A 22,512-nucleotide genomic window follows, 5' to 3' on the forward strand; every position below is an offset into this window, starting at 1 on the left:
ATGAAGCCACTCTAGCGCTGGATTCTCTAAGGTCAAGCAAATGAGGATGGGACCGCCATATCCTAAGAAGGTCTAGAATATAAAAAGAAGAAGAGTGCCCTCGAGAAGGCCAGGTCTCAGTGGACACAGGGCCAGGAGGACAGAGGTACTATAACAGAGTAAAGAAGCTTGGCCTCTCTGGCAACAATCCTTACCCTTCTGAAACAGTCAATTCTCCAAGAAAATATGCATAATTGAACAATATTCCATGTCCAGGCTCCCAGAATCCCAGAGCTCATGGCAAAAACAACCTGAAACTTCCCTAGCAGTTCCACTCCTAGGGCTTCTTTCCAGCAAGCTTCTCTTCATGTCAGAGTGTGCATGGTGGCTCCCATTCCTGATGAGCACTGCTTGTGGAGCTGGAGGGAAATCCGAACTCTGCAGGTGGTAAAATTCCTCAGGGCTGCTGAACCCTGTTCCAAATCTGGTTGTAATACTCTGCATAATATAAGGCCATCTATGGCTTCCAAGTATACCTTATCCTTTATATGGCCTCCCTCTCCATAGAAAATAGCTGCTGGATGAATAAATAATTTGCAGCCACATTTTTAATTCAAAGATGGTTTCTTTAGAACACTCTGCCTCCCACAGCAGCATGCGTGACAGACATATGACCTATTTCCCAAGTCCCTCATGCTTTCTAATTCCTATTTCCCTTGATTTGAAGAGAAAAAAACTTTGAAATTGTATTTTTATCATTAATTAGTTGGGCTTTGTAATGCTAGTGATCTCTAGTGACATGGTACCAACAAGAAAGCACTTTCATCAGGACACCTTCTTCCCTGATGATTCCATCCCTCTTTCTCAGACTTCAGATACTTCACTTAAAGTAAGTAGCATCATTTCAGTTAACAGAGAAATGAGAGGGCTTCTTAAAGACCTGTTGGCATAAACTCATTTTAAAATGGCTTCCCCTTATAGTGCCCGGATATTGACATAGTCATTGACTTCAGTAACTTTTGGCAGCAGATGATTTTATATAACCTGCAAATGACCATTTTCAACTACAATGTTTATGCTTCTGCTAAAGACTCTTCCTCCGATCTTCCCCTAAATACATATAATTACAGTTCAGCCCTAGTATGGATGGGGAATTAGTTCTAGGACTGCCCCACCCCCCAAAACAAAATCAGTGGATACTCAAGTCTCTTCTGTAAAATGATGCAGTATTTGCATAAACCTATACAATCCTTTCATGCACTTTAAATCATCTCCAGGTTCCTTATAATACCAAATACAATGTAAATGCTATGTACATAGTTGTTATACTGTCTTGTTTAGGGAATAATGACAAGAAAAAAATCTGTGTTCAATATGGATGCACTTTTTGGAATAATTTTTAATCTGTGGCTCATTGAATCTACAAATATGGAATCCCTGGGCCAAGGGGGCCAACTGTATGTGAATATTTATTTTAGCATATGTGCTGCCGAAGTGAGCACTAAATATCTAGAATGTTATCTGGTACTTAGTTCAGGGACTCTGAATTTGACAGGGAGATGCTCTGTTTTATGCTCTGTTGGCAACAGCAGCAGCTGTCAGCTACTGAGTCCTGTTCTTGGCACTTCACTTGTCTCGGTCATGTAGTCACTTAGCACTCTTGGGAGTAGACATTGTTTCCTGGTGGCTCAGCCTGGGTAGCACCTGTACTATGCCCTTGACAGATATTACCTCAAAGATCCACTGGCTGAGAAGCTCAGTGCTATCAACTAGTCTGTAATCCTGGCCGAATGTCAGGTAGACCACTTTATCTCTTCCTCCTGTACTCTCCCACAGTCATGCCCCTAGCACACCCACTTCCTCAGCAGGGCCCCACGACAGTCACAGCAACCACCAGTGTCTCCTGAGGGCCTGCCTACAGCAGCATTGCACTAATGCACCTTCATTTTTCACAGCTCAGGAACCTGAGGCACAGACAGCACTTTACCTATGATTGCCTAGCTACCAAGGGAGTTGAGCCCAACTATACTCCTTTAACTTAAAGATACACTTGGGAGGAGATCAGAACAGTGACTCTTTTAGCTAGAAATCTGCTTATTTATGAATGGAAGGAGGGTTCTTCATCCTCTTCTTGAGAAAGTGCTTGAGGTATCTAGAGTTGATGATTCCTGGTCTTCCTCTCAAAGTACAGGGCTGGGAGCCAGAAATCAAGGTGTGCCAACCTCAGCTATATGAAACTCCTCTCATTGTTAAGTGTTGTTATCTGCACCATGGAACCAATTAGCAAATCTAATTTCTCATACAAAGCTTTGGAGAAATGGTCTTAACACCTCTCTGTTATCCAGCTACCATGGCTGTCAGGTACAATTGAAAACCAGTAAGTTAAAAAATATTACCAGATGAGTCAGTTTTCAAAAAGGCAAGCCAGCCCCTTAAATGTTCACCACTGGAACACATTTATTATACATAATTTCCAGCCACAATCCAAGCCAGGCTCTGGGACTCTGAATCTCACAGGGAGAGGCAGCTGTAGCCAGGCTGTGACCCTGGAGAGCCAAGCAGCTCCTGTTCGTGTGGGCAACCCCTCCATGGAGAAACCTGCTCATATCCGCTGCTCACAGACATGACCTCATGCTCTCCAGTGCAGTCTCCAGCCTTGTGAGGGCTGAGGGGACTGCTCCCCACTCTGCGTGCCTAGAAAGAAGACCCTGGCAAGATCCAAAAGCCAGCCCAGAGAGGGACTTCCACAGGAAGTCGGATGGACAGGTTGCTGAGATTTAGATGCGAAGGCTTCTCTCAAGTTTTCTGCAAGACACTAAGGTGGAGAGGATCTAAAAACCCCAAGTAACCCAGGCCTGCTCGCTGCCAGCTCCACTCTTGCCAGGTTCTCCACTTCCCCACCTTAGCAACCCAGGGACACAGAGACCTCGGATTGGCCTCTAGATTTTGGCCTGGACCCAGAGGGCCCGGGGAGAGTGCAGCAGGAGCAGTCAGTCTGCCTGCCCTCTCTGCTTGGCTTCATTTCATGCAGCTCGGTCCTCTGACCCTGGCCTAGGAGCTACCACTTTCCCAGGTTTGAAAGTCATGCCTGGGTCTTTACCATGAGAAGTGAAACTCCCTATCACCAAGGAGGGAGAACCAAGGATTTCAGAAAGAAAAGCATCCTCCCAAAGACGGGGCAATTACTCCAACAAAATTTGGTAGTCGTCTACCCAGAAGTAGGGAGCAGGACGACATGCCTTCCCTGAGTACCTCTCAGAAACAGAACTCTTGTCAGGGAGCCCTCCTTTGCTTTCCCTTTCCCTTATTCTTTCTCATTTTTCCCCTTTCCTTTTCCATTTTCCTTACCCTTCCTCTTTTTCCTTTTCTTTTGAAATGGGTCTTGCTAAGTTGCCTAGGGTGGTCTTGAACTAATGGTCTTCCTGCCTCAGCCTCTCAGGTAGCTGAGACTACAGATGTGTGTTACAGTGCCCAGCTGAAGACTTAGTTCTTTAAGTACCACTTGAACATGCCAAGCCTGTTTAGCAGACTCTTTAACAAAGAGGTGATGTGAGTCTAATGAGGTGACTGCTCTGGAACCTATTCTGAAAAGAAAAAAACACACATCAATAAATGGAGCCCTGTGAGATTTCTCCCAAACTGTGCCTATTTCTTTTTAAAATCCTATTACCTTAAACTGCATGATATGAGGTAACAGAAATGGTGTTCCAGTGTATTTTTCTTCTTGTTTTATTGTTAGAGTGCAGGTATTTTTCTTATTTGGAAAATTAACTTTCAAAGGAAAAAATTAATTTCTACAAATATGTATGTTGCTCTTCTATAAGAAATATATATAATATATATTTTTTTTGTACCAGGGATCGAACTCAGGACCTTGCACTTGCAAGGCAGGTGCAGTGCCACTGAGCTAAATCCCCGGCCCTTCTATAAGAAATATTTTAAGTGAAGAAAAGTTCCCTGATTTCACAAGAAGTCTTTGACAGGATCAAGGGGCAGCAGTGGGGAATGAGAAACCACAGGTCTGCAGGTCAGCAGACTGGGTTCTGGGCTGAATCCCCCACCCCCACCTCAAGGAAGAGCGGGGGAACCATGGTGACTACCAGTCTATATTGCTTGGCCCTTGGACCCTTAGTTTCCCTGTTCTGCCTAGTGCTAAGTTTCTAAGATAACACACTTCCGTATCCTTTCAGCACTGACCTCCATGCTAACCATCTGTCACTGGGCAGAACTGGAGAAAGAGATATGGCTGAGGATGAGCTAAAGGTGGGTCAACCCACATTCATGCCATTGAAGGCAAGGACCATTCAGGGACTGTTGTTTTCTCTGCCCGTAATCCACTCTTTTTCTCTATTAGATAAATGAGCCTCTTCTGTTCTCAATCTGAAGCTGATTCACCTCAAGCTCCAAGGTAGTCATGAAGCCAGGCTTGAGCCAACCAGAAGCTCGCTACAATGAGTGGTTTGAGGTTGGGCACTAGACACAATATTGCCAATGAGAGGCTATGGATCTTAGGTGAATCTGCTGGAATGAAAAAGCATGTTCTTCTTCTAGGGTTAGGAGCCCACAGCCACTGGCAGCCATTTTATCAGTGGAGAGCAAACTTACCTAAGAATGTTGCCAGAGGAAGGAGACCCGAGTCATGGCTCCAAGACTGGATTATGGTCACACTATTTGAGCTCTTGAGACTAGTGCTAATTTTGGACTTTGATATAAGTCAGTAAATTTCTATTTTGCACAAGTAGGCTTCTGTGATTTGCCATGGAAAGAGTCCTGACAGGTACTTCCATAATGATATGACAAAATAACTCCTTCTTGATCCTTACATCTCTGAAGTGTACATATGGCTTTGGTTTAGATTAGAAAGCAGAATTAAAGAGTGTTTGCATAGAGTTAGTTCACTTTCCTGCTCAGCATAGGAAACTCCTGAGGGAGCATGCATCCAACTCTGATTTTTGTTACGTCACTGGTTACATACTGACGTAAGAGAGAGTTACTTTTGCCTGTGAAAGAGTCTGTTCAACTGTTTTGAGTTAGTGAATTATTGAAAAAATTCTCTTATATTGAACCCAAATCTCTAACTGAAATGGATGTCAGCCCTTTGCTTCTGGAGCAATACAGACAGAGGCTGTCTGGAAAGACCCAGAGCTGGCTGCCATGCCTGGGCCCTCACAACCAGCCCTTGCTCTGAGGCACAGGAGCCACCTTCCGCTGTGACTCAGCTTCTACCTGAAATGCATGAGGCGTCGCTGCACAGAGAGGTTCCGTCTGTGTCACTGGTCTCTTTTGCCTTTTGGATGCCTTCTGTCTCTGAGCTTGATTAGTTAGGTTTAATGATGTTTAATAACATTTTTCCTGTTTCTGGCTCTTTGTTTAATATCCCCAGTGCAATTATCACAGGTTCTACCTTTACTTCTTTGGGCCTGACTTTGTCAGTAATTTACCAGGTTTATTTAGTGCTATGTTCCCTTCTCATTCGACTACTGCCAGAATAATCTCTGTGCACTGCAGTGCAGATGCTACCCTACTCTAAGCCCCCAAATATTTTTCTAGCGCCTACCAAATTAACCCTGCCATCCAAAGGACCTTACACTCGCCCTTCTCCCTTGGAGTGAGTAATCTCACTTCCCACCGTACCCTCCTCACTCCAGGAAGAGCCTCTGCCCACTCCGGACCTGTTCGTCATTGTCCTGTAGACATGTCTTGTCCACTCTTGTCCCTCAACCTTTGTAGTCTTCATTCCTCCTCTTCTCCAGTCTGGTCTTTAAAACCGAACTGAAATTCTTCTTGCTTTACTAGTCAAGAACTACCCACTGGGTCGGGGATGTAGCTCAGCGGCACAGCACCTGCCTGGCAAGCACAAGGTCCTGAGTTCCATCCCCAGTACAAAAAAAAAAAAAAAAAAAGAACGACCCACTGCCAATTCTACTTGGTTGACATCTAGTTACACACAAGCACATTGTAATTTCAGAAGCAATAGACTTTCACCATTTTATTGCGACTGACCTCATGTAACTGCTGACCTCAGAGTAGGGAGAGAAAATAAAGTTCACCCTGAATGCCCCGTTGTAAATGGTTGGGAAGAGTTGGGTTAAAAAGACTTCCCCAAAGAGAGACCTGAACAGTTAAATATATTCTCCACCGATGGGGAAAAACATGGTAACTGCCTGCCATACACATGCCAACCCTAATTCAGAGTCAAGAGTAGAGCTCTCCCTGACTCAATCTATCTGAAACCTACTGTCCTTCAAAGCCCCATTTCAGTGCCCTCTACCCTGAAGTCTGTCCCGTAGCCCCAGTGCTACTCCTTTTTAATTCAGTGTTTATGTCTGTACCTCTCCCAGTGCTGACCATATGCTGTGACTGTTGTCTGCTGTTGATTATTGAACATTTCTTTTGTGTATGTCTGGAGAGGAAAGAATCCCATTAACATGGGATTAAGTGGGACTTGAAGATGCATTTCTTCTCCACCTTCCCTCTGCTTTTCCTGGCGCCCCCTCCCTGGGATGGCCTTACTAATTCCTGGACAGAGACAGGCTAAGCTTGTCCTTGGAACACTTGGGTCCTGCTCAGGGACAGGAGGATGCTTCTGGAGAAGCTTTCACAACTAGGAGTCCTCAGGGAAGTGAGTGTGTTAGCTGTAATGGGAGGAGTTTCTACTGGGAAACTGTGTGGGTAGAAAAGAGTATTTCAGGGTTCATTTTATGGCAAATTGCTCTGCTTTTTTTCTGTCACAAAGTCCAAATCTTGTCCAAGTGTTGGAACAACAACAACTCTCTGAGGAGTGGGCATCGATCCGTCCAGCCTCAGGCATGAACATTATAGTAACTTTCTTAGGCATGCTTGGTCTGGCCATGAATATGTAATACAATTTTGGCCAATAAGCTGCAAGGGGAAATGTGTTTTTCAGGAAGTTCTGGAAAAAGGTTCTATTCTTTCCTACAAAGGGCCATATGAAATGATACTTCTTTTTTCTCCTTTGGATGTTGCTGCATGAGGATGCGCATGTATAAGGATTCACCAGGCCACTTTTGAATGAGGTGGGAAATATCTGAGGTCCTGCTGAGAATGGCAGAGAAGAGACAGTGGAGGAATCTGGGTCCTTGATGACTTTGTTGAATCCTGTGCTAAGTCTGGAAATTCCCCATCTGCAGATTTTCATCAATTTTGAGTTTTCTTTTAAAAACTATTTTAACAATTTGGGAATGAGGATTCATATTTTATGGCATATCATATCACAATTAAATTGGCAGAATGCTTTCTTAATGTAACCTAAATGGGTGTGTTTTTTTTTTTTACAAAAGATTGCATCTAAGGTTTCATGAAATGTGGAATGTTCTTATTGCTATCTATCTTTAGGAGGTTTCCTGCTACTTCCCTCTAAAGTATCCGGATGCAGCTGTTGTCCTCATGGGAAGACATTGTGTGGAAAGGGTGTTGGGAAGGGGAGGTGACCCGGGGCTGAGCTGGCCCCGTGTGAGGACGACAGTTCTCAGTGGGGCCGGAGTCTGTCCTAGGGCAGAGATTCCACTCTTCCTGGGATCTGGAGCCAGTGACATGTGTAAGCTCCCTCTTCCTCCCCAGACATGGAGATCATCACAAGCAAGTGATGGTCACTCTATGGCCAGAGCAGTTCCACAGCCAGGCGGGCAGGGGCACTGCCCACACTGACAATGGTCTTGGGCTTTGGGAAATCTAGAGTCCAGGTCCACTCAGCTGGAAAAGGCCACAGGAGAGGTCCGGAAGTAGGCAGGGGTACCTAGACCAGGATGACAATGCTGCCTCCCACCAGCACCTCTTCTCCAGGGGCAGCCTTCCCGTCCCTTCCCGTTAGTCCCCTCTCTCTGGGCCTTCTGTTCTCTTCTCTCCTCCCCTGCTCTCTGCAGTCACTAGTCCTAGAGGGACTGAGTTAAGCATCTCCAAACCTTGAGTCATCTCTCTTAATTTTAAGTTACATCTCCTCCCCCACAAAACAAAATCCTGACCTGGCAGGGCCCTGTGTACCCTGGATAGACTAGTGAATGACAGATTTATGTGTACTCACTTGACTCAGAGTGTAAAGTTTTCTCATTCTCTCTTTTTTTTTGAGACAGGGTCTCAGGGCTCAGGTGCTGCTCTTTCTGCCTCTTTCCCTGCCCCTTATTCCTCCTCCAGCCATCAAAGTCCAAGCTCCGTTTTTGCTCTGAGCCTATGGGCAGCCCAATTTAAGCCAAAGCCAAGCGAAGCTGAAGTCACTCACCCACGTAGAAGTACTCCGGCGACTTGTCCTCTGATGATAAATCCTTCATGCTGCCTCCGAACCGAAACCATAGTCCAAACACAATGACAGCTGACCCGGCCAGCTGCAAGGTAAACCATACTACATTCACAAGGGGAAGGAAAGAATCCACACACCTGTGCAGGTGCAGGCACGGCACGCTCAGGCTGGGACGGGCTGCTCCTGTGGAAATCACCTAGTCCAGAGATGGCGAATGTTTTAGAGCTTTCAATGATAACAAACAGCCCACTGTGACACGAGTGCCACAGGTTTACCACCAGTAACCTCATCTGTCTTGACCTACAGGGGAGGAAACGGAGGTCAGAGAGGCGGGGGAGTGTTCTTGAGGCTCTGCAGGGCCCTGTGTGAGATCCACATTGGGCTTTGGGTTGCCCATGCTGCCAGGCTGCCCTGCAGTTCTAGAGCACACACAGCCTGGTCCTGGGGCATCTCAAAAACACTGTTCCAACAGTGTTCCCGTGGCAGGCAACTGCCCCCTCCCTGTTGTTCCTTTCTGGGCAAACTGGACCTCTAGGCAACCGGCTTTTGGGCACCAGGTTTCCAAGGCCAAGACGAACTCCAAGACCCTGGGGAAGCAGCTTCCCTAAGTTAGAAAAATCTGCCAACCTCCAAACCCACCCGCACCTCACGGTACAAGGTCTCCAATTAAAATGTTATTGCAGTGGCTTCTGCAACCCTGTCACCCTGCATCCCACATGGTGGTCATTGCCTGGGCATAGTTTTGCAGGGAGGGAGGCTGCCCCACCCCCCCTTTTTTGGTTGCTGTTTTGAGTTTCCGTGGAAAGCAAGAAAGGAAAAAATAAGTTTCTGAAAAAGCCTGGTCTATGTGCTGTGTGGCTCGTGGAGAGGCTGAATGCCTGGCGCAGGCAGTGCTGGGCAGGCTGGCAGCTGGTAGAGTCATCACCAGCTCCTTCTCCTCTGCTCCTAAGCCTGCTGTGGGACTCAGCGTCGATGCTGGGAGACTTTCTGCCATCGCAGGTCTGTCACAATTGTTCTCCAGCAGGCTCTGGCCACAGTGTTCTCTTTCCACAAACACTACTCTCAAAGTTCACCATATCAGTCCACCAACAGATATTTACTGGGCTCCTTCTGGGTGCCAGGCATGATGGGAAAATAAGCAGAGAAGTAAAAATAGCTTCCTGCTTCTGGCACCCCCCCCCCAAGTTACTTTCCCAACCCAACGCCAGAGGAGCACTGTAGAGTCTGCCCCTGCCTGAACAGGAAAGAGCACACATAGATGCTGGCAACAGGAAGGCAGGATGGAAATGGGAGAAGCAGAGGTTTAATAAGAAAAAATCCAAGTCAGGGTTAAGCGGGAGTTCTTCTGGCATGGGCTCATTTTTCCCTGTGGGGCAGCTTATAAAGGACATAGTGCCAGCCTGCAGGGTTATCTGGCTATGTTTCTAGGAGGACTTTATCCTCCTTCACCTCTGTCTCCCAAGGCCAACTTCCTCTGAGACTGGCTGACACAACTCAGAAATGCTGTGCAACTTCTTCAGTCAGGAGGAGTTAGAGGGGCAGAGCTCTACCAGCTGGACTCTCCGCTTGGAAAAACTAACAATTTCCAGCCCTCAGAGGAAAGCACTAATTGGATAATGTGAAGGGCAGCTACAGGAACTGGGCTCAACCAGCTTTTGAAAGACTTCCACATTTTAAAAAAGGGTACCATGGAATGGAAAGGAAGTCATGCTAAAACATTAACAATATTCACCTTTGAAGGGTGGAATTACTAATGACTTTTTTTCCTTCTCACTGTATTTTCTAAATTTTCTGAATTAAGTACATATTACTCTTTCAACCTTAGAACAGTTTTTTAAAAAGTGTTACACGGTAGCTTCTATGTTCAGTTGGGACTAACTGGTGAGTCTTCATGGGTTGTGCTTTAGCTTGGGAGGAAACCAGCTCTGGGGTCCTCGCTGCTGCTGTGGTAGCCCTTGGTCAAAGGCCATCCCTTGAAGCATGGGGGGCTGCCTGAGACAAGTCTGTCCAGCAGAGCTGCATAGGCAACTCTGCAGCCCTCATCTCCATGGTGACTCGATGGAAAGGCGGAGTTTCCAAATACAGAGCAAAATCTATTGACAGAGGCACCAGGCCAAAGCCAGCAGCCACCAAGCCGACTGTGGAGGAGGTGACTAGTCCCAGGGACACCCTACCATGAGGCCACATTTTTTGGAATCTCTGTACACAAATTCTAATTTATAGCTGTCTGGTGTCTTCCTTCCAGACGGAATACATTTGTCCACTTCTGGCACAGATGTGTTTGATGCATAATGGAAAATTAAAAGAGAGGTTGCCATTTAAAGCTATCAGGCAACCAGGAAAAAATCTGCACTCGCTCAGCCGCACCCCCAATCCCAAACCACAAGGGTTTCCTCCTGGGTCTAGGAAACTGTGGCTCAGCTGAATGTCATCATTGTGTGGAAGGGAATCCTCCCAGCATGCTGCTGGCTGCGCCAGGCCTGTTGGGTGAGGACCTGGGCTGCTGTGATGAGAAGCAGAGTGGTTGGTCCCTTTTGCCCTCACCCATCCTGTAAGGCTCATGAAATGCTGTGTCCCTTGGACTTCGGCTGGTCTACCACACACTAGACATTGCTCGAAGAAGAGTCACACCAATTCCATTCCAGTCAGGAAAAAAATTGAGTAATTCTAGTGTCACTAAGTTCTCACTACTCTCTGCATTCCACATAGCCAGAGGGAAGCCTTCAAGCCTTGCTGATCCTAAATTTCAACCAGACTAGGCCAAAGCTCCTTATCCCCTAATTATCTCCTACAATCTCAGTCCTTCTATGCATACAAATGCATGTACACCTCAGCCAAGGTTAAAACAAACAGGAATGAGAGGCTGCCCAGTTTTTCCCTTTCTTTCTCTGGTCCCCATGCTCATCTCCTTTCATTTCCTTCCTGTCTTTCTTCCCTACATGCTTATTAAAAATTAATTATGATCCAGGCTGGGTACTATGCTTGGAAACATCAAGAGAACAATTATGAAACAGGCAAAGCTCCCAGTCTAATATAGAAGATAATTTTATAATATAAGAACTGCAATATAAAGCAGGAAGTATGCTGAAGAGGAAGAGTGTGCACACTGCCAAGGGATCCAGCAAAGTTTTACTGCCATTGTGTAGCAGTCATGAAGAGGTGAACTGGAGGGAGGGGAAGGTCCACTCAGAGGACCTTGCACAGGGAAGAGCTTTACTTCCTCACCTAGATGTTGTGTTGGGGAAAGAGACCAGTCTGGGGAGGTCAATCTGGGCTTGAGGGAGAGTTGGGGCAGCTGTGATCCAGCTTGCTGCCATCTTGGGAAGCTCACAGCAAGGCCTTATGGGAGGGAAATGAGAACCCTCTTATTAATGGGAACAATCAGGAGCAAAATGTTGCCTGGGTGCCTGACACAGTAAGGAGCCAAAGATAACAGCCTAAGTTGACCAAGGACCAGAGAGAACACTAGGGAGTGGACCTGTGGGGTGCATGAGAACCAGTGAGAACTGTGGTGCCAACTAAGAAACTCTGCTGAGGGCTGCCTTACTTCTAAGACCAGTACCACTCCCTGTGCTTCCGGAAAAATTACAACCAGATAGACTGTCCTTTTTGCCAGATGGAATTTTTTCAGACAGCAGCATAAATAGGGCCTTGATGTTAATCATTAAAAAAAAATTTATTGAGCATGCATCATGAGCCAGGAGCAAAGGACTCAGAGATGAGGAAGAACCAGAGGTTCTCTGGGGCTCATGGAGAAGCCACAGAGTGGCCTATGAGGGAACCTAGTGCTGCAGGATTCAATCCCAGCCCCAGCCCGCTAGAATTTGACAGAGAGGACACCAAATAATGCCACTCCTGTGGGCATGAGTCCTTTGCTGAGGACCAGTCATGCACAAGGCACTCAGAAAATATGATGAAACAGGGTTTTCAGGGCAAAAGTATGTCTACAATTTTAAAAGGGGGGGGGGAGAGGAAGAGAGAAAGGAGGGAACAAAGGAGGAGGAAGAGGAGGAGAAGGAGAAGAAGAATGTTGTAAAAGGAATAGTAACATATAAATTTGTGTCATTAGATAGGGGATCCCTAGATTTTCAGGAGCAAGCGATTTCAGTCGCTAACCATATTCCAGAGAGTTTGCAGGATAAAATACTGCAAATTGTAAGCATATGTCTTTAGAAAAGAAAGTTTGTGGTCTAAAACTAAAGAAGCAGATGGAAAGAACAAAGGCTTGATTTAAAGCAAAGTGGATGGGCAAAAAGTTTCCTTTCCGTAGCAACTATCTGCCAAAATCAAGTCATTTAGCATGAAGCAAAACTCATTTATAGATTTCAATTTCATTTTACTGCATTTATTTCTACCTTCCTGGGTTGCTGATGAGATGTCCTATCTTGAGGATGTATTGTTTCCACTTTAAAAAAGAGGTTTTATGAATTGTAGACACAGTCCCTGGGAAGGCACTAGTGGAGCTAGCGGGGTAATGCAGAGATGCAGCCCGCCTGCAGCCCTCCTCGCCACATGCTGGCCACTGGGATCACAGAGGGTCAGGCATGTTACTCTGCCATCTACGAAACCCAGCAGAGAGCCTCCTCTCTGGGTCAAAAGCATCCCCAGGGAAGGTTCTAGACAGTCTCTGTTTATATATCTAAGTGGGAGACAAAGGACCTCCAGGACCCCGGAGCAGTTTCAGTTCCTTCTCCCACTGAGAGGCTGCTGCTCTTGCTGCTCTCTGGGCCTGGGCGCTCCCCATCCTCCACCAGACTGACACCTGCTCTAAGGTTACTTCCTTGGGGAAGATTACTCTGTACTAGATATGTGCTTGCCTTCATAGCTCACATAACCATCTCTGCTTGAGTATTTCTGTGGTCACCCCTCAGGCTGAGCTCTGTGAGAGCTAGGACAGGGTCTGTGTTGCTGTCTTCTAAATACCTTCCTCTCTGCCTTCTGGACATTTGTGAAAAGAAGGAAGGGAAGATCTACATAAAAGTATCACTTAGGCTATGCTATTGCCAGAATTATGCCCCCCCCCAACCCCAAACTCACATGGTGAAATCCTACCTCCCAGTGACATGGTATTAGGTGACAGGGCCTTTGGGGGATAATTAGATGAGATCATGAGGGTGGGGCCTCCAGGTGGGACTAGTGTCTCTATAAGAAGAGACACCAGAGCCTACCTTCTCTCCAGCACCAAGGACACAGTGAGAAGGCACCATCTGCAAGCCAGAAAAAGGCCCTACCAAGACCTGACCGTGCTGGGATGCAGACTTCTGATCTCTAGAACTGTGAGAAATAAATTTCTCTGTTTAAATCACCCAGTCTATAGTATATCTTTTTTCTCCCCTCCCTCTCTCCACTGATTGAACCCAGGGCAAAGTATTGCTTTTTTAATGTCACTCTGAGCTAAGATGGGCTGACAGGAGCAATTGTGAACAACCTCCCTTATAAGTCTCCAAGGGAAAACTTTGCAAAGTACTATTTTCAAATTCTTTAGCACCTGGAAAACACTGCAGATACTTTGGAAGTTACCATGTGAATACAGTGTTGAATACGCTCAGCAAAACACCCGCCCACAGTAAAAGAAAACAAAACTAGAGCATGTAGTACCAGCTCTGTGTTTTCTTAAGCCTGCAGGGATGTGTGTGGTATGTTGTGTACAGACACAGAGAATAAATCTGTGCATACATTTTACTAGTGGGGCATATGAACGTCTCATATGATTATAGCAAAACACACACACACACACACACACATTACTTAAATGAAAGAATAAACAAAATCAATCTTGTACTCTTGTTTTTCCAGGGTGAATGCCATGTGCATACACAATCCAATTCATTAGCTACACTCTCTTCGTTGGGTTGGAGTCACACAAAGTTGGAAATCATGCTTCAATCCTATAGTTTTCATTAAATGCTTTCAAGCTAATACTTATTCTTGGTGGTGATTCTCATCCTAGATGGAGTCATAATGAGCACTCACGAAGCTTGATCTGATTGAAAGCCCATTATGAGACCACGAGGGTAATGCAGTCCCAGCCTTTTAGCAGAGAGATGTCAGAAGCACATTTGCTTCGGAAGATGACTCTAATTTCCTCAGAGTGGAAGACTGGCTCCCAAGACTCATCCTATTATGCAGTGAAAGCAAGGCCAAGATTCAGATGGCACTTTCTCAAAATCAAAGATTTTATCAGAAAAAAAATGCAAGAACTGAATGCCATATGACATTCCTACCAAGTGGCCTCCCAGGGACGCTGCTGCCCTGGCCCAGACATCAGGACCACGAGAGGCGGAACTGGGAGGCAGGGACAAAACCACATGTGCGTGCAGGATGCCTGTGTTCATCTGGAAACACCCTCAGCTCCTCCAGGTACAGTGTTTCCCATTCCCCTGTTATTTTCTTCATAGAATTCTCAAGAACAAGCTCATGCTATAAAGACTTTTCTGCTAAGAGTGTATTTCACAATCAATGCTTAATTCTCTGTGATATTGGGAGAGTCCTACTACTGGAGCTCGATAGAATCAAGAGCGTTCTATTAATCTCCAGAAAGAACACTGGGAAAGAACACTAAATATATATATTTAGTTAGTTGTGCCAAACACAACTGCTGTTGAGGTTGTTATAAAGTTAACTTGCGTAGATCAACTGACCTTGCTGAGAAGCAGTTTAGAAATCCCGGAGGGAAGTACGTTGAGGGGAAGGGCAGTAAGCTGGGAGGAAAAGCTTGAGGATAAATTACCTGTGGATAGTGGAAAGTGTGTCACGCTTGTTTAGTGGTTCCACATAAGGCTTCTATCTTACAAGAAATGCAAGGAAAGGGAACAGGAGAGGAGGGGACAGTGAGAATTAGGAGAAAGTTGATGGGTCTGTAGTTTTCTCTGCACAGCAAAACGAATGTCACAAGCCACTGCCAATGATTCCAGTGAGCAGATGGCTTTATCAAGTGCAGATCAAATATACAATAAGTGAATTAAACTCTATGCCTGCCTTCCCTCATTTAGGGGAGAAGCCCGGGGGGACAAAAGTGGTCTTTCTTACTGTCTCTGAGCATCCAGCTGGGCCTTATCTGAAGCTCACCCTTGAATACACAAATATTTATCTTAGGGGCCACAGTAACTACTGTGACATCTCACCTATGTCAAGCCTTATATAAGCAAAGACATTAAACAATGCTTGTTTCAGCTTTATAGGGTATTGGAGCAGATAAACATGATTCTTGGATATTGATAATTAATAACCTTTATCCACTTTTGTTACAGAGAAACAATAGCAGGAAAAAAATGTTTCTTGTAGAACTGGTATCAGAACAAGCCAAATACATTGTTAGTAAGAAGTTAGTTTGGATGCAATCTAATGAGTCATGAAAGTCTGGGTCAGCGTTCTGTAGATACTCTCCTTAACATCAGTTTTACCAGAACCCATTTAAGCACTGGCCCATTCACAGGGGTCAGGCAGAATGTGGTATTTTCAGGGAGAGCAGTTGGGCCTAAGGGATGAGTGACAGCAGGTACCTATGTGCCCCTTCCCCGTCCTGCCCTGGTGGGGAGTTTTGCTGTCCCTGCTCAATTCCTTGTTTTCCCTCTCCCTTTTAAAGCTGATTCCCGGTTATCATTTCAATGTGCATAGGGTGGGGATGGGGGGGCAGACCACCTCACACATTTTGGAACATTTGCCACTGGTCTTCTAATCTTACCCCTTTGGAGTGTTCAGACTGAGCAATGATGCCCTTAGGCGGACGGCAGCAAACACATCTACTGGTCTAGACAGCATTGTGGCACAATGGGGTGACAGTGAAGTATCGCAATGGGGCTTCCAGGCACCTGGGCTTGAATTAGCCTCTGTCACTTACTAGTCCTGTGACCCTTGGGCAAGTTACTTGGCCTCTCTCATCCTCAACTTCCTCATCGGCCCAGGGGAGGTGAGCCAGTGCTCCCTAAGAGATTAAAAGAACTCCTATTACACACTTAGCACAGTGACTGCCCAGAGCTTAGCTTATTACGTTAGACTCAGCAATGTTACATTCAGATGGAATCTTAATCTTCAAGGTAGGAAACCCCACTCCCATGGCACCAATAACTTAGTTCTCTGCTGTCTCCTACTGATATTTATCAGCTGTATGCACCTGCTATCCGTGACAGCTGTCCATGACTAAATTCCCTTGAGTTTTCTAAACTATCTATAGTAGAAAGTCAGTGGCCTTTTAAAAAAGGTATGTTTTTTTAACTTTACTTTTATTTATTCAGATCTGATAAGAAAAATATATGAAAAGATTTATCTGTGAGAGAAAAACTAATTATATTTGGGCCAGGCTGCCCAATAGAGATTCCTCCAATGATGTAAGCATTCTCTCTCTGTGCTGCCAATACTGTGACTGCCAGCCCTTCTGCCCACTGAGTATTTGAGTGGCTGGTGGGATTAAAGAAAGGAATGTTACATTTCATTTAATTTTAGTTAATTGAAGTTTAAATAGCCAGATGGGCTCAGTGGCACCGCCACTGTGATGGACAGTGTGGGTTTAGAAGTCACATGCTTGTCAGGGCCTCCGTCTCCTCTCTCTGTTGGGCTGTAGGCTGGACAGGTAAGAGCAGACTCAGGAGCCACACACCGGTTCTGCCACAGCCTCAGACCTGGGCAAGTCTCTTAAACTTTCTTACCTCTGTGTCCTCACATGTAACCTGCAGATGATAACAGCTGTTACTTCAAAGGATTGTTGTGGGATGAAAGAAGTTAACACAAAAATATGCTTAGGAAAGCAGCCAATACATAGCTTACATTTATATAGTGCTTACTAGACTTCATTTTTGCTGTTGATACTAAACTGATTAAACTGCCTTTTGATATATACACATTCTCAATTTCTATCTTACTTTTCCTCTCCCTTAAATTGATCAGTTAGTGGTCCCGACTTCTCTCTTGCTTCTGCCATTTTCTGGAGTATTCTATGCATCTCTTTGCATCTGCATTTCTAGAATGCACCAGGACTAAATCTGACACTAGATATCATCACCCCAATCACAGACTTCACACTTTCTGAGCCAACAGAATTTCTTATGCCTTATATTCTACATATCCCAGTAAGTTAATACAATGGGGAAAATTGTAGTTTAAAATCAGAACAACTGGTGCATATCACCTACTGTGTTTGACTTTCAGTTTCCAAATCCATAAAATGGGGGCAACTATATCATGTCATGGGATTGCTGACTCATATCAGAAGGGGTAATGCATGTGAAAGCATTTTGTAAACTAAAACACCACGTGTTCATTGGAAGTGTTATTTAGTTCCCAATCAAAGTGAAAGAGGATAAAAACGGCAGTCCATAATAAGCAGTGCTCTCAGCCCACTGGATATTCTTGTCTTTGTGAGTTTGTTCTCTTCTTAATTTCTACTCCTTGATCCCTAGCAACCATGGTACAGTTTGCTTCAGTGGTTAGTATGGCATCACTTTGCTTTAGAAGAATAGCCTGTTGTATTATTGACAGTCAATTTTAAGGTTGGAGAATAAAAGTTATGTTTTATTTTGTCATACATGGTTGTAGACCCAAAGATACTTCAGGGATCATGTTCTAGACTAACAGTGACAAGCAATGGATGATAGTAATTCTAGAAATCATCAAGTATTAGAGTTGAAAAAAAGAAGAAAAAACACCAATAATGATAAAGCAGTAACTGGAATTAAGAGGACTGCCCAAAGCAAGCCAACTGGAAGGGACTCCCTGCCCCATCCAGAAACAAATGCCCTTGGTGAGTTTCTGACCTCTTCAAGCTACATCTAAAACAGTGGTTCTCAAAGTATAGCCCTAAAGCAGCAGCAGCGGCAGTAGCAGCAGGCTCCTTGGTGACTCCTTAGAGTGCAGACCTACCGAACAGGGTAGGTAATAGAACAAGCTCTCCAGGCCAAGCATATTGAAGTCTGAGAGGCAGCGATCACCTAAGGCTTTCCTGCTGCCTCCCTTGGCCTCTCCTTGGCAACACAGAGGCAAAGCAGAGAACCAAAAGCTCCACTGTACCCCTGCTCAGTGCACAAAATGTTCTTAAGGACCGGAGACCAGAGAGGGAAAATCAAGACAAAATGCAGTCTAAGTGAAGACACAAGTGCCTTGTGATCTGGGATGGTTTCTTAATCATCCTCGAACTTCTAGCACTTGGCAGGATGTCAGGCACATAGTAGGTGCTCACCAAATATTTGCTAAATGAATTAATTGTAGAAGAAGGAATTTCCTTTTGACTCTGACCACGATGCACTACAAGCCTCTTGGCTCTCTGATTAGTTGGATGTAGGATACTTCCTTCTCTTTACCTCTAAGAGCCTCCTGGATGTTAGATTCTACTGGTACAGCTAGTATTTAAATTTAACTATTACTAATATATTATGTTATCAAGTATTTACTATGTGCATGCATGATATTACTGTATACATATCGACTCATTTTATCTGCATGAAGATCACAGATTGACGTGGGTAAGTAGGCCCATTTTACCAGCAAGACAACTGAGACTCAAAGAGATTTAACAACTTTCCTGAGGTCCCCTGTGTAATAAATAGTGGAGCCAGGAATAAATTCAGGCAGTGTGGCATCAGTGTCAATTTGAATTGCCACATTGCACAAACCTTCCAAGGCCTCCAGACCACAGGAGCTACAGCTCTGGCCTCTGCAGACTAACCTTATTGTAGAGTCCTTGCTCCTCTCTGCAAACTAGTTCCCTCTTGTCCACCCCAGGGTGAGCTGACCACTGCCACTCTCTTCTGTTTTGACAGAAATCAGGAATGAAGACTATCCGACAGAGAGGCTAAGGAAATTCCCATCTGCTTTCTGGGGTGGTCTAGTATTTAGATGGACTTCAAAGGATACTCTTCAAAAGCCCAGTTTTTTGAACAGGTGATTGATCTGAAGTTCCAGTTTGCAGTAAGTTTGAGAAAGGCGGAGGTGACTTTTATAAGATTTGTTGGAGTCAAATTCCTTCCACTCCCACGCCAACCAGACTCTGTCTTTCCTACAAGCACCTGCCAGACATCACCAAGGAAAATGCAAAGCTGTATTACTAACGGTGAGAAGAAAAAGAGAACAAGTTCGAACTTGCCATATATGGGATGTGACTTTCAACAAAGAAAGGCCCTGCTTCCTGTTGGACAGTAACACCGAGCAGCTCAGAACAACACAATGGTAGGAAAATGCTGAGCAGACTACAATAAACCAAGGAATGAGCAGGGCCCAGGTTTTTTCTTTAAACCAACATATGTGGCTGGGTGGGTTGTGGTGTTTTATTTACATTGCCATGCAACAGAGGAAAAAAAATGAAGGTGATTTCAATGAAAGGCACAGGAACAGCATGCTATCTGATTGCAGTGCCTGACAGATGTTAGGAGGGGATATCAACCATGATATCAGAAATTAATTTAGTAGAGTCAATGACTAGATTTGACTTTAATTTTAAAAATTCAGTGATGAATACAGTCAGTGGCCTGGGGCCAGGGAGTGCTATGCTGGCTCTGGCAGAAGCTAGCAGAATGTTTAGAAGACTGGGAGCAGAGCTGAAGGAAATTTAAACCCAGCTGCCAGAAGAAGGCTGTGAATCAATCTGTCAAACTGAAGATCAGAAAACACACCAGCTGCCTCTGCGCCTGCCTTCTGGCAGTCTCCTGACAGGACAGGAAGTGCTGTCACCCAGGGGAACCTTATACCTCAGAAAGGCAGAGTCTACATGGACATGTTACACTCTAAGCCACAGCCGCGGCCTACCCTTCCAGAAAAAGCCCTCCAACCAGGAAAAAGCAACTTCAGAAGCTAGGGTGGGGCTTTTCTGTGATCAGGGAAGGTGGGTACCTGCGTCCTTTATCCCACACAGGTGCTTTCCCTCAAGTCTTTAGGCACTTGTTTCAGTTTGGTTGTGCAGGTACATGGAAGGATGCCCATACCGGTGCTGCTCCCTGCACCTGTGGAACCAGAGGAGAAGAGGTCCCCAGATTTCCCTACTGGGCTCAATCTGTGCAAGCAAAGAACAATGGCCAGGGAATAAGTAGACAGAGGTGGGTCCAGTCTCCAGATGAAGTTGATAGCTGATTCTCTGTGCAAATTAGGAGTGCTATGCATATCCACTTTTCCAACCTGCAGATTCATTAATTCATTCTGCAGATATTTATTGATTGTTTCCTATGTGCTGGGCTCTATTCTAGGGGTTGGGATATAGCTAGCTGTGAACACAATGGAAACAAATTCTTGCTTTCAAAGTGTTCTAAGTTCTAGCAGGACAAGACCATAAGTACAATGTGAGAGGATGAGGCATACTCATCCCCAAAGGAAGCCAGGCTGCGAGTCATTTAGCACATGTATGTACTACTCACAGACATTAAGGACTCAGGAGAAAGAGAGCTGACATTAGTCAGATGCCTACTATGTGAAAGCCACTTAATAAAGAATGTAACACTTTTGAGCACTTGCTACATGTGAGGCTATAGAAAGGTGAGGCTAGATACTTTACATATTCCTTTTAATCCTCTCAACAACTCTATTACTCTGGTTGCACAGATGAGAAACTGATCCCAGAAGTAATTATGATGAGCGGGAGTAACCGCCTGCTTGAGGTCTCCACACTCAGGCCTGCTGGCTTCACTGTTCAGTTTGTGACTCATATTCCCTTGGCTCTGGTCCTCAGATGGTAGACGCTGGGGCTCACCTTTGCTCACCTCCATTCTGCAGCGCTTTAAGAGTCAGCCCCCCATCTCTGTCTTCAGGAGACATTTCCATTCATAACTATGATCCCTTCTCTGAACTCCTTAATGAGATCATACATAGAAAAGGCTGTTTCTGACCACAGTGACTAACAAATGGAAACCCTCAAACTGGCTTTCTTGCTATTCCTCATCCTTACTGTATTTTTGGTCAACATGTCACACTGTTTGATTATATATCTATTTTTGTTGTTCTATATGCATTGGTCTCATTTTCTCAATTAGCTTGGAGGGAACAGTGTTTTATAGCTAAAACTGGTTATGTGTTTAGTAATTGTTGAATAGTGCTCTCAAACTTGCTCATAGATCAGAATTGCTTGGATGGCCTATTAAAACAGACTGCTGGGTCCCTCCCAGAGTTTCTGATTCAGCAGGTCTGGGGAGGGGTGAAAAATGTGCATTTCTGACAAATTCCCTGGAGACGCTGATGCTGCTGGTCTGAAAGCCACACTTTTGAGAACCACTGGTTAACTGAATGTACCAAAGTATTTGGAGCAAGTAGGCAGGATTCGAGTCCCATCTCTTCCACTCTTAGCTGTGTGACATATTTGCGCCTCTGTTTTCTCATCTGTAAAAATGGGATGACAGCAGGCACATCCACACTGTCATGAGGATGAACTGTAATAATGAATTTAGTGTGTTTAGTGCTGTCCCTGACACTCTGAAAACAGCCAGCAAATGCTTCCAATTGTCCCTGGAAAGGCTGGCACAGCATCCGGCATTAAATAAGCACTGGACCCAGCTTAATAACTCCTTTTTATGAAACTTATTTTGAATTTATAAGCAGTGAGAGTAAAGGGTGTCACTGTTACATATCTATAATTAACAGCTTTTTAGCCTGTGTGTGTTTGAACCTAGGGCCTCACACATGCTAGGCAAGTGCTCAACCACTGAGCTATGTGCTCTTTTTAAATTTTGAGACAGGATCTTGCTAAGTTGCCCAGGCTGGTCTCAAATTTATGATCCTTCTGCCTCAGTGTCCCAAATAGCTGAAATTACAATGTGGGTCACCAGGCCTGGCTTCAGTAACAGGTTTTGCAATTAAGTAGGACTACCACAAAGTGTGTGGGGGTGCAGGGAAGAGTTGAGAAGTGCCCCTTCCTCTAGTATGTTGGATATAATGCCCTGGGTACAAAACTCATGCGTGTCTTCCACATTCAGAGGCTGTCACAGTGCCTCCTCCACATGGCTTACTGCTTGCTGAAGGATGCTGAAGACGGCCTTTGATGAGCTTGGACTTGTTAGGGTAGCCCTGTTGTCTGGACTAATGGGTTGGCAGGCACAAACAGATCCCTTCATTCAATAATTAATCACTGTAGTTATGGGAAGACAAGCTCCCCAGAGCAGACTGGACAACCACCTCCTCCAGCCCAAGGGTTTCAAAACACTCAGGCCCCCGCTGTTCCTTCCTCCTCTAAGAATCTCTCCACCCAAAGCAGACTTGCGTTTTCCCTCAGGGTCTATCTGAGCACACTCACTGGCTGGCATTCTAAGAAAGCCCAAGAGATTGTGAGCAGAAAAGCCAGTGTTCAGATCTTTCTCACAGTCCTCCAAGGC

General features: G+C 45.1%; 1 protein-coding gene across 5 annotated transcripts in view; it reads right to left on the minus strand.

The window, feature by feature from the left end:
• Tspan2 (tetraspanin 2) overlaps positions 1–22,512 on the minus strand; it is a 43,169-nt gene that overhangs the window by 19,133 nt on the left and 1,524 nt on the right. For all 5 annotated transcript variants that reach the window (XR_002397971.2, XR_205637.3, XM_087213301.1 and 2 more), the window contains exon 2: positions 8,216–8,318. Coding sequence is in view for 3 of the 5 variants with exons in the window: in XM_013075610.3 (XP_012931064.1) it covers positions 8,216–8,318 (103 nt within the window). In the remaining 2 variants the exon portion in view is untranslated. The remainder of the gene's footprint in view (positions 1–8,215; positions 8,319–22,512) is intronic.

This window comes from Heterocephalus glaber, unplaced genomic scaffold (assembly GCF_053883595.1).
Source record: "Heterocephalus glaber isolate CG9 unplaced genomic scaffold, H.glaber_assembly_v1.0 deba00001442, whole genome shotgun sequence".
Classification (NCBI taxonomy): Eukaryota; Metazoa; Chordata; class Mammalia; order Rodentia; family Bathyergidae; genus Heterocephalus; species Heterocephalus glaber.